The sequence below is a fragment of the Scardinius erythrophthalmus genome (genome assembly GCF_964197995.2).
Source record: "Scardinius erythrophthalmus genome assembly, chromosome: 17".
Taxonomy (NCBI): domain Eukaryota; kingdom Metazoa; phylum Chordata; class Actinopteri; order Cypriniformes; family Leuciscidae; genus Scardinius; species Scardinius erythrophthalmus.
In genome coordinates this window covers 39,690,462-39,702,961 of record NC_138237.1, presented here as the reverse complement: position 1 = coordinate 39,702,961, position 12,500 = coordinate 39,690,462, and the positions used below count along the sequence as shown (strand labels likewise).

At 42.3% G+C, this 12,500-nt stretch overlaps 1 protein-coding gene across 3 annotated transcripts in view; it reads left to right on the top strand.

Moving 5' to 3' along the window:
- fnip1 (folliculin interacting protein 1) overlaps positions 1-12,500 on the top strand; it is a 67,428-nt gene that overhangs the window by 5,416 nt on the left and 49,512 nt on the right. For 2 of the 3 annotated variants that reach the window (XM_081391125.1, XM_081391123.1), the window contains exon 2: positions 10,323-10,452. In XM_081391125.1, coding sequence (XP_081247251.1) covers positions 10,323-10,452 — 130 coding nt within the window. Of the gene's footprint in view, positions 1-6,066; positions 6,262-10,322; positions 10,453-12,500 lie in introns of those variants that run through there. The other variant, XM_081391124.1, reaches the window with a different exon arrangement.

The window sequence follows — 12,500 nt, the reverse complement described above, 5'->3', positions numbered from 1 at the left end:
TGTGTGTGTGTGTGTGTGTGTGTGTGTGTGTGTTGTACAGTATGAGTGTGTGTTGTACAGTATGAGTGTGTGTTGTACAGTATGAGTGTGTGAGTGTGTGTTGTACAGTATGAGTGTGTGTGTGTGTGTGTTGTACAGTATGAGTGTGTGTTGTACAGTATGAGTGTGTGTGTGTGTGTGTGTGTGTGTGTGTGTGTGTGTGTGTGTGTGTGTGTGTGTGTTGTACAGTATGAGTGTGTGTTGTACAGTATGAGTGTGTGTGTTGTACAGTATGAGTGTGTGTGTTGTACAGTGTGAGACTGTGAGTGTGTGTTGTACAGTGTGAGTGTGTGTTGTACAGTGTGTGTGTGTGTGTGTGTGTGTGTGTGTGTGTGTGTGTGTGTGTGTGTTGTACAGTGTGTGTGTGTGTGTTGTACAGTGTGTGTGTGTGTTGTACGGTATGAGTGTGTGTTGTACAGTATGAGTGTGTGTTGTACAGTATGAGTGTGTGTGTGTGTGTGTGTGTGTTGTACAGTATGAGTGTGTGTTGTACAGTATGAGTGTGTGTGTGTGTGTGTGTGTGTGTTGTACAGTATGAGTGTGTGTTGTACAGTATGAGTGTGTGTGTTGTACAGTACTGTATTAATAAGCACTGAGCAGTACACACTCTTGCAGAGCTCATATTGTTTCGAAGGGCTGATATAAAGCAAAAGGCGTTTGGTCTTAATCTGCTGCAAGACTGAAGAGCATCGGAGGAGAAAACAAGTTTGTGTCCTTTTTCAATTTTATACAAAGATTGAAATCAAGCTTCCTTGTGTTGTGTAAAGTCTTGAGCAACAAAATTACCACATTGTAAAAACACAAAAACAATGAGTGAGCAAACATTTAGGTGAGATAAATGCGATAAAATAATAATAATAACAATAAAGAAGAAATAAAACATTTTTTATATATATATATATATATAAGTTTTCTTGCATTTTCCTCGTCTGGAATTCTAACTTTTATTATTCCCTCATGCAGTGTGTCCAGTTTATCAAAGATTAAAATTAATTCAATTAAATAAAACCTGCAGTTGTTAATGCATTAGATTAAAATAAGAAATATGATCTTAACTTACTGTACATCTTGAGATGTGTTGGTATCGGCGGCATTGGCCATTAAAAGCCCAAACGGGGTCAACCACTGAAAGCATGTACACTACTAACTCTAGGGTGTAGGGTCAGTGTAGTGTAGGGTCAGTGTAGTGTAGGGTCAGTGTAGGGTCAGTTTAGTGTAGGGTCAGTGTAGTGTAGGGTCAGTGTAGTGTAGGGTCAGTGTAGTGTAGGGTCAGTGTAGTGTAGTGTCAGTGTAGTGTAGGGTCAGTGTAGGGTCAGTGTAGTGTAGGGTCAGTGTAGTGTAGGGTCAGTGTAGTGTAGTGTCAGTGTAGTGTAGGGTCAGTGTAGTGTAGGGTCAGTGTAGTGTAGGGTCAGTGTAGTGTAGGGTCAGTGTAGTGTAGGGTCAGTGTAGTGTAGGGTCAGTGTAGTGTAGGGTCAGTGTAGTGTAGTGTCAGTGTAGGGTCAGTGTAGTGTAGGGTCAGTGTAGTGTAGGGTCAGTGTAGTGTAGGGTCAGTGTAGTGTAGTGTCAGTGTAGTGTAGGGTCAGTGTAGGGTCAGTGTAGTGTAGGGTCAGTGTAGTGTAGGGTCAGTGTAGTGTAGGGTCAGTGTAGTGTAGGGTCAGTGTAGTGTAGTGTCAGTGTAGTGTAGGGTCAGTGTAGGGTCAGTGTAGTGTAGGGTCAGTGTAGTGTAGGGTCAGTGTAGTGTAGGGTCAGTGTAGTGTAGTGTCAGTGTAGTGTAGGGTAGTGTAGGGTCAGTGTAGTGTAGGGTCAGTGTAGTGTAGGGTCAGTGTAGGGTCAGTGTAGTGTAGGGTCAGTGTAGTGTAGGGTCAGTGTAGTGTAGGGTCAGTGTAGTGTAGGGTCAGTGTAGGGTCAGTGTAGTGTAGGGTCAGTGTAGTGTAGGGTCAGTGTAGGGTCAGTGTAGTGTAGGGTCAGTGTAGTGTAGGGTCAGTGTAGTGTAGGGTCAGTGTAGTGTAGGGTCAGTGTAGTGTAGGGTCAGTGTAGTGTAGGGTCAGTGTAGTGTAGGGTCAGTGTAGGGTCAGTGTAGTGTAGGGTCAGTGTAGTGTAGGGTCAGTGTAGGGTCAGTGTAGTGTAGGGTCAGTGTAGTGTAGGGTCAGTGTAGGGTCAGTGTAGTGTAGGGTCAGTGTAGTGTAGGGTCAGTGTAGTGTAGGGTCAGTGTAGGGTCAGTGTAGTGTAGGGTCAGTGTAGTGTAGGGTCAGTGTAGGGTCAGTGTAGTGTAGGGTCAGTGTAGTGTAGGGTCAGTGTAGGGTCAGTGTAGTGTAGGGTCAGTGTAGTGTAGGGTCAGTGTAGGGTCAGTGTAGTGTAGGGTCAGTGTAGTGTAGGGTCAGTGTAGGGTCAGTGTAGTGTAGGGTCAGTGTAGTGTAGGGTCAGTGTAGTGTAGGGTCAGTGTAGGGTCAGGTCAGTGTAGTGTAGGGTCAGTGTAGTGTAGTGTCAGTGTAGGGTCAGTGTAGTGTAGTGTCAGTGTTAGGGGTGGGCGATATCTCTATTTAAAATATATCGAGATAATTTTTAAACACGATATGGATTTTGACATATCGTATATATCGATATATTGTTTATATTTATAAAAATGTCATTATTTCAAATGTAGGCGCGTTGCTCGTGGCAAGCGCGCTCATAATGTAAGAGATGCCGGCGCGACCACAACATTGGCCAACATCAAATGGCAGACGTAGTGCAAGCGGAACGAAACTGCTCGTTATTGTGTGGTTGAAGGACCGTTTATCAGTTTGGACCAAAGCAGCGCGAGCCAATCGTGATCATACGACACTGTTACTACACAGCGCTAATAAGAGATCCAGTAAAGAAAGCATTTGAGTTCGCCACAGAAGTAATAACATCGCTGCGAGATCTAGTGAGAAACATTCACATTTCTCCGTTATTAACAGATCAAACAGCGCTGACGTGGAAACCAGGAGAAACTTTGTGCCATGAATGAACTATAGTGTCCACAGATCAGCAACATTCACCATGGATTTACTGTAGTAACACTTACTGCAACCATGGAGGTTTGGCAGGAATAGTAGGCCGTAATGCCTTCAAGTAACATTACGTCGGTTTTATTTTGACATTATGAATACAATTGCCTCAAATGTTAATCTGAACTAAAATAAACCTTTATTAATAACTACTACAATATTACATAAAATTTTTTCGAAGGAGCTGTTTTGTTTTATATGCTCCTAGAGTCAAGTATAGCTCCAGAATTGCTCAAAGTAAAAATATATCATACTTGATGATGTTAGTTTTAATTATAAAAAAAAAGAATAAAAAAATATATTATTTAAAAATGTTGCAGAAGCACTTGTTCCTGTGTGAACTGCCTACCTCTTTGCACTTCAATAAAAAAGACTTTGTGGTATTTGGCATATTTGTTTTTGCAGTAGTTTTTGGGGGGTTCTTTTTCCTGTAAAGATATCGAGATATATATCGTATATCGAGATATAGCAAAATATATCGAGATATATTTTTTGCTCCATATCGCCCAGCCCTAGTCAGTGTAGTGTAGGGTCAGTGTAGTGTAGGGTCAGTGTAGGGTCAAAGACATCAAACACAGTTCAGTGCTGCAGTATTGGAGTGTGTGTTGTGACCTCATGACCTCTTGACCTCTAGACCTCATCCTGGTCTGCTCCATTCGCTACCTCATGCATTGCAGTGATCACAGAAAACATTCAGATCTGTGTTCTGATCCAGAGAGAGCTGTTGTCATGTATAGATATGAAACTGTAGGAAACTTCAGACCTATTAGTGTTTTAATTGGTACTTAAAAAAAAAAAATGTTTAAGGCGCGAGTGACCAAAAAAGTTTGAGAACAACTGTATTAAGTGTTCAATTAAGTTTAAAAATGTGACAAATTCTGTGACTTCACTGTTTTTTTAAATGGGTGCTGTCTTCAAGTGTGTGTTTCTGTGTGCTCATGACCGGAGAGAGTGTGTCAGATGAGATGATTGTGATCATGATGTCAGCATGTGTCATTCTCTCATGTGAGTGTGGATTGTGGTGTGTCTGTAGTTATTCTAGGACAATACGGAGGAATGTACAAGAGATCTTACTAGAACTGCGTGATTAATCGTTAAAATATGGCGATCTGGATTCAAACACGCATGCGATCTTATTCCTGAATCACAGCGAACATTCAGATCTTCTGATCCAGAGAGCCGTTGTCATGCACAGGTATGAACCCGCCTTTCAGACACACAGTATCTTTATTTCTGTGTTACTAATATTCAAACTATCACCGAAGTACTGTGATAAAAGTTTATAGTTCGGATAAAAACACTGTCTCTCATTACGCTATTTCAACGTCATTACGCAATTTCTACGCCATTACGCTAGCCTATTTCAACGTCATTATGCTATTTCTAATCATTACGCCATTTCTACGTCATCACACCATTTCTACGTCAATACGCCATTTCTACGTCATCACGCCATTTCTACGTCATCACGCCATTTCTACGTCATCACGCAATTTCTACGTCATCACGCAATTTCTACGTCATCACGCCATTTCTACGTCATTACGCCATTTCTACGTCATTACGCCATTTCTACGTCATCACGCCATTTCTATGTCATTACGCCATTTCTACGTCATCACGCCATTTCTACGTCATTACGCCATTTCTACGTCATTACGCCATTTCTACGTCATCACGCCATTTCTACGTCATCACGCCATTTCTACGTCATCACGCCATTTCTACGTCATTACGCCATTTCTACGTCATTACGCCATTTCTACGTCATCACGCCATTTCTACGTCATCACGCCATTTCTACGTCATCACGCCATTTCTACGGCATTACGCCATTTCTACGGCATTACGTCATTTCTACGGCATTACGCCATTTCTACGTCATCACGCCATTTCTACGTCATCACGCCATTTCTACGTCATCACGCCATTTCTACGTCATCACGCCATTTCTACGTCATTACGCCATTTCTACGGCATTACGCCATTTCTACGTCATTACGCCATTTCTACGGCATTACGCCATTTCTACGTCATCACGCCATTTCTACGTCATCACGCCATTTCTACGTCATCACGCCATTTCTACGGCATTACGCCATTTCTACGGCATTACGCCATTTCTACGGCATCACGCCATTTCTACGTCATCACGCCATTTCTACGTCATCACGCCATTTCTACGGCATTACGCCATTTCTACGTCATCACGCCATTTCTACGTCATCACGCCATTTCTACGTCATCACGCCATTTCTACGTCATTACGCCATTTCTACGGCATTACGCCATTTCTACGTCATCACGCCATTTCTACGTCATCACGCCATTTCTACGTCATTACGCCATTTCTACGGCATCACGCCATTTCTACGTCATCACGCCATTTCTACGTCATTACGCCATTTCTACGTCATTACGCCATTTCTACGTCATTACGTCATTTCTACGTCATCACGCCATTTCTACGTCATCACGCCATTTCTACGGCATTACGCCATTTCTACGTCATCACGCCATTTCTACGTCATCACGCCATTTCTACGTCATCACGCCATTTCTACGTCATTACGCCATTTCTACGTCATTACGCCATTTCTACGTCATTACGCCATTTCTACGCCATTGCACATGCGCAGTCCTTTCAGTTTTGTTTTTTTAATCCGATCAAGTGTTTACATGTTCTCTCGATCGGATTGGAAAAGGAATAAAACACCCCTTTAAATCTGATCAAAATATCATTCGGATCGATTAAGGTGTTTAAATGAAGGCTTTCAGTGCGATTGAGCCGCCGATGCGATCACTAACGGGTCATTAGCGTGTAGACGTCTCCAGTGCTGGAGTCTGAGTGAGTGTTGACCAGCTGCTCCTCCAGCTATTATTGTCCCGTCGGCTCTGGTGGAGCTGAGAGGAATGTGGCCTGGAAACATTCCCATGCATGCGTTCAGATGCGGCTAGCGGACAGGAACTGCGTCACGGTCTGGATGGTTTCTTTACGTAACGACATGATCCTGTCTGACCTCCACACACACACACACACACTCGCTGGAGAGGTCCAGCTCGGCCTGGGTCTCGCCTCACACACTCATGATGTTCTGTGAGTTTAGCTCAGCGCTATTCTCATCAGCGCGGTGTGCGGAGGACTAGCGAGGATGGGGACGCGCGCGGGTCCGGCCGCACAGACGCACAGGTACTGACGCCGGCTCGGGTGTGTTGTGTAACGCTCAGCAGATTAAGGACTCCTCCTGAAATAACAGTTAATCCACTGTAATGAGGACAGAGATCCTTATCTTCACAGTCTAATGTGGGGGAAATGGCAGTCGTTATTACTATAATGATGAATATTATTGGCAACACTTTATTTTACAGTGTCCTTGTTACATGTGCTTACCATAGTACCCTATAGTAAGTGCATGTAGTTGCTTAATATTGCTCAGTACTTAAATATATAATTACACTGTGACACGGACACCTTAAAATAAAGTGTGACCATATTATTTATAGTAGTAGTACTAAACAATTATGCAGATATCCAGCAGTGTTGTGCATTACAAAGTAATTACCGGTAATACTGTAATTTAAGTACTTTTCCCTTAAAAAGTAGCCTATTGTTGTCACCTTTATTTATACAGCGCTTTTTACAGCACAGAGTGTTTCACAGCAGCTTTACAGAGATAACAGGAGAATAATGCAACAAAGTTTGTTTCTAGAAGAAAACAGCGTCACAGTCCAGCTTCAGTAAGCTCAGTGATGGTTCATTTCTGTGATTAAAGTTATTAATTTAGTTCATTTATATTTATATATATATATATATATATATATGTGTATATAGCCGCTCTGGAGAAAACAGTGATGTCGATATTGTAAGGGATACCTCTTAATTTTTCCTTAATGTAATTATTTCTTCTGATGTAATTGCATATATAAGGTCATAGCATTAAAACTGGATAATATTTGGCCTATAGCTTTGAAGCGTTGGAAAAAGTGTGATGCACTTTATAAAGTCCTTTAAAATTGCCTGAATTCTTCTCTCAAATGTTTGCATGAACCCTGAAGTAATTCACATTTGAGTATTTCTGCCCATAATAATAATAATGCTGCAATATTTTGTTCAGTATTTTTTTAAAAACTGTATTTTTAAAAAAATAATTTGAACTTGATAAAAATACTTCTTGATGATTGAATGTTATCCTCTTGTAATGTTGTGCACAGTTAAAGCTGCTCTAAGCGATGTTGGGTGACGTCACTTCTTGTTAACGTTTGAAGTATTGTCAAACAAAACGGAGGCTAGCTCCACCCTCCCCCCCCCCCTCCCCCAAATCATTCTTGTCAGTGATTGGCTGGAACACAGTTTGTTAGGTTTCGTGGTCCAGGCTGGGCCAGTTTGTTTTTCCTGCCGTTTGTGTAGCCTGTGGTGTCTACAGAGACCGCGTGTCTTCAGTGTGTTCAGGGGACAGGCAGCGAGCGGATAGTGAGGAGATGTTTGCTGGATGTGACAAAAAATGCTTTGGCTTAAATGCGTAATATTGCGTAGAACACCTTTAATAATAAAAGTGAAAAGAATGATCTAAAAACCTGAGTGTGAATCATGCAAGCGTAACGTGACTAGTGCAGCATAGTGGGAACATAACTTGAAATAACTTGAAAGTAAAGGATTTAAAGTGTGTGTTTGAAGCGTGTCCAGTGACAGCCGAGTACGTGTGTGTGTGTGTGTGTGTGTGTGTTAATGCTACAAATACACACTTCAGAGGATCTCACTGCTGGATTGGCCAACGTTTGCCAGGTTTGGGGAACTGATTACATATTCAGAAACTTGTTTAAATGCATATTTGCTGAATGCTGATGGTGTTTGCTAGTGTATTAGTGTGTCTTGCTATTGCTAATAATAGAAGTGCAAACACAGTCAGTAATACTTTCCCACATGCCGATTACTTCCTTTGTTTAACAACTATTGAACTGATGAAGATGGAGAACGGCAGCTCAAATCCTGGCATCCTCAGCTCTGTCACCATAAACGTCCCGATTCCGACACACACAGACCGATCGCCTGATGATTAAAAAATAATTAAATAATTACAATTTAATTTAATATATATATATATATATATATATATATATATATATATATATATATAAAAAATATTCAAATTCAAAAATGCCACATACCAGCTGTGGTTAAATATATTGTCCGATCACTGATCTACAGCTCATCACTGAGTGATTGCTTTAGCCTAAAAGTGTTATTCTGTGCTCATGATCGCTGTTATCGTCTGTGTGTGTGTGTGTGTGTGTGTGTGTGTGTGTGAGGAGCTGGTGATGCGATTAACACTGATGACAGAGCATAGACATGAGTCTTCAGATCAACTGGAGGATTACGATCTGTGATTGAGTTTTCATAATTTGAGATTGTGAGTTATGTTGTCTTTGTGTTCAGCTGTTGTGTGTGTGTGTGTGTGAGAGAGTGTGTGTGTGAGATATATGAGAGAGAGAGTGTGTGTGTGTTGGAGAGTGACGTGTGTGTGTGTGCGTGTGTGTGTGTGTGTGTGCGTGCGTGTGTGTGTGTGTGACTGACGTGTAAGAGAGAGCGTGTGTGTGTGAGAGAGAGATAGGGAGACGTGCGTGTAGTGAAGTTATTCTTGGCTCATTTGAGGAATTTCAAAGACTCTCGCTGCTATTGAGTGTTTAAGCAAAAGCCCAGAGTGTGTGTGTGTATGTGTGAGTGTGTGTGTGTCTTTAGGACGGTAGGTCATCCACAATGACGCTGTTGTTTGTCTGTACTCCTGATGAAGTGGATGATGTGTGTATGAGTCCAGTCGTTGGGAATGTGACAGTAAACAGCCTCTCTTCACCTGCCCTGTAGAGCACAGAAATAACCCCACACACTCACACACTCACACACACACACACACTCTCTCTCTCTCTCTCTCTCTCTCTCTCTCTCTCTCTCTCTCTCTCTCTCTCTCTCACACTCTCTCACACTCACTCACACTCACACTCACACTCACACACACACACACACACACACACACACACACACACACACACACACACACACACACACACACACACACACACACACACACACACACACACACACACACACACACAGTGGGACATCCTTGAGTATGTGTAGTGTAAGACAGACACTAGTCCATATCTCGGTGTAAGTGTGCAGCCCTATATTTGATTTATTCCAAAATGTGCATAATTCTATGACATCCTGCATTAGGCCATACTATAAATTAGTTTTTTTTTTTTACTATATTTCAAGGATTCGTCCATGTTTTCCGTGTCTCTTCCCAGTCTGTCAGTAACGCTCTGTTTACTTCCTGTCTCTATGAAGCCCCTCCTTCTGAAAAGCACACTGTGCTCTGATTGGTCGGCTGGAGCAGTGTGTTGTGATTGGTCGAGCGCTTCGAGTGTGTTTGGGAAATGTCCCGCCCCTTACCATAACCGCCAGTTTAACACACTACTAACTAACTCAACCAGGCCCCACCCCTTTATTCTGCGCATTAATTATTATAATGAGGAATATTGTGATGTGTTCGTTCCCGGAAGAAACTCAAGACTACAATGGAGGCGTTTCAGGCGTTCAGAAACACTGACACTGATATAGAGAAGAGCTGGAGCTTCTTCATGATCAAACATCAACATTACACACTAAACACAGATGAACGTGGGAAAAGCCTTATGTTTGATTGTAGAAACCCTGCAGATACTCTGCGGCCCACACAACCTCCCGTCTCTCTCTTGAACACTGAAGTGACTTAAACTGCAGTTCATCGACTGGCCACTAGAGACCGGCTCCAAAAGAGAGTCAATCCCATAGACCCCCATGTTAAAAAGACCAACTTTACTGCAGAAACAAATATATTTACAGTCTGGTACAAAAAGTGGTGTTGGTCTATAAAGCTAATGTTGCCCTCATGACGACTGTGAGGGGGGTGAATATTTTTATAACTCATCCGTTTAAATTATATTAAGCCTTAAAGTTCTGCATAATTAAGGGTGTGGCCACTTGAGTAACAGGTGGATTGCCGCTGATGTCACTACTAGCCGTTTGTCTGCTGTCTGTTAGCGTCACATCACCTCAGCTAATCCGTCTCTCGCTTATCCGGGAGTAACGCTGCCAAGATGGCGAGAAATGCGCTTCAGAAACACTACGGGTGACGTCACGGACACTGCGTCCATATTTTTATACAGTCTACGGTTCTCACTCGTGTGTGTGTGTGTGTGTGTGTGTGTCCTCAGCTGGTCCTCGCCGGAGCTGGAGCCCAGTCAGATCCGCCTGATCGTGTATCAGGACTGCGAGCGGCGCGGCAGGAACGTCCTCTTCGACTCCGACACCCGGAAGAGAAGCATGGAAGACGCTCCCGTCACGGTGAGTGTGTGTGTGTGTGTGTGTGTGTAGGGATGCAGCGATGAACCGATTTCACTACAACCGATTTCACTCCGACATTGGGCGGAGTCAGCCAATCAGAACAGCATGTGGGCGGAGTCAGCCAATCAGAACAGCATGTGGGCGGAGTCAGCAATCAGAACAGCATGTGGGCGGAGTCAGCCAATCAGAACACTGTGTGAGCAGAGTCAGCCAATCAGAACATCGTGTGGGCGGAGTCAGCTATCAGAACAGCATGTGGGCGGAGTCAGCCAATCAGAACACGTGTAGTTAGGACACGGTGTCAGAGACTCTGAGGCTTCTGCTGTACACACTTGAGTAACTATGGCAGAAGCTTTATTTCTGAGCCAGTTTACGGCCACACGTGCATCACATTTATTTCATTTTTCCTTGTTTATTCAAAAATATTCTCAAACTTGGTAACTATTTCATGAATTATCTTATATATTCCGATGGTCGAATATGTGGAAGTGAATGTGTTGTTGTTTAAACACCTTCATAATGACCGTTAGTTGATATAACGCGAAGAATCTGTCATATTGAATTCATCCATTCTTACACACATAAAAGTAAGAGACCAGGGGCCGGTTGCACCAGCTGTGCGTAAGTTATAACTTAGTCTAGTTTTGACGTAAATGGACACTAAGTTACGACTTACGCACTTCTAAATATTTTTGCGTTGCACCATTAAACTTAGTTGAAGCGTAACTCTACGTATAAACTAAATATTTACGGCAGCCTCCGATCAGGAGTAACGGATGGAATAAAATATCAGACAGACTGAACTGCATCAATAAGCTCTTCTTTTACCTGACAGACTTAAATTCTTTAGACATATATGATTATGCTGACATAACACTCGCTTACATTTTAAGAGAGAGAACATTATGTGAAAAGATTAGTTTGTTAGCGGCTCTTTAACACGAACCCGTCCTGAACAGCGCGCCGCTGTGTGCATCGGTCCATGTGCATGTCAAATATCAGTCATAATAATAAACGTAATTTCTTATGTTTTTTTGTATCAATATTTATTTATTGATCCTTATTCATTTCATTTCAAATACAGTTTCTGAATGTTATTTACAAAAACACTTATGCTATTATTCATGATCAAGTATCGTATTTAATGGAAACTTATTTTTACCGTTAGTAACGTGAGGCAAAAGAATGAAGGATAAACTGAAATTCACAGCATTTCAACACAACATCTGCTCACGTATTTGAAGGCTCATCGAGGCTAAACGTCATATTATGCGACTACGCATTACTTTACGGAGAGCTTACGACCTACTAGATACATTCTGCCTTACGAACAAATGGTGCAACGGAATAAAGTACAGAGTTAGTTACAAACTAGCTAGTAGTTACTAAGCCTCTAGTGTGGACTTTACGTTCCAATTTAAGAAAGAACTTACGAACGGCTGGTGCAACCCTACCCAGGGAACATGGGATAAGAACAACGTCCATATGGTATGAATAAAACACCACGTCAAAGTCAAATTATAATTGAAAGGATTATTATTGCATTATTAAAGCAGAATTTGAATTAAACAAACTATAAATGTCTTTTTTATATAATTATACTACTTCATTTAAATGATTATTCCTCAGACTATAATCACACCAACAAAATCTAATGGTTGCATCCTGATGTGTGTGTGTGTGTGTGTGTTTGTGTGTGTGTGTGCATTCCTTCACATCCACATGACGGAAGGCGTGTCTCTGCTCTCGCTCTCGGTCACGTCTGCAGGGTGTTTGTCATGAGCTGTCATGTGACCACACACACACACACACACACACACACACACACACACACACACACACACACACACACACACACACACACACACACACACACACACACACACACACACACACACACACACACACACACACACACACACACACACACGATCTGACCCAAAAATGAACGTTTTCCAAACCTGACTGCAGTCAACGGGTTCCAGCTGATGCTGGTGTGTAATGCAGCCAGATGAATAATGAACAGCCTGTGTGTGTGTGTGTGTGTG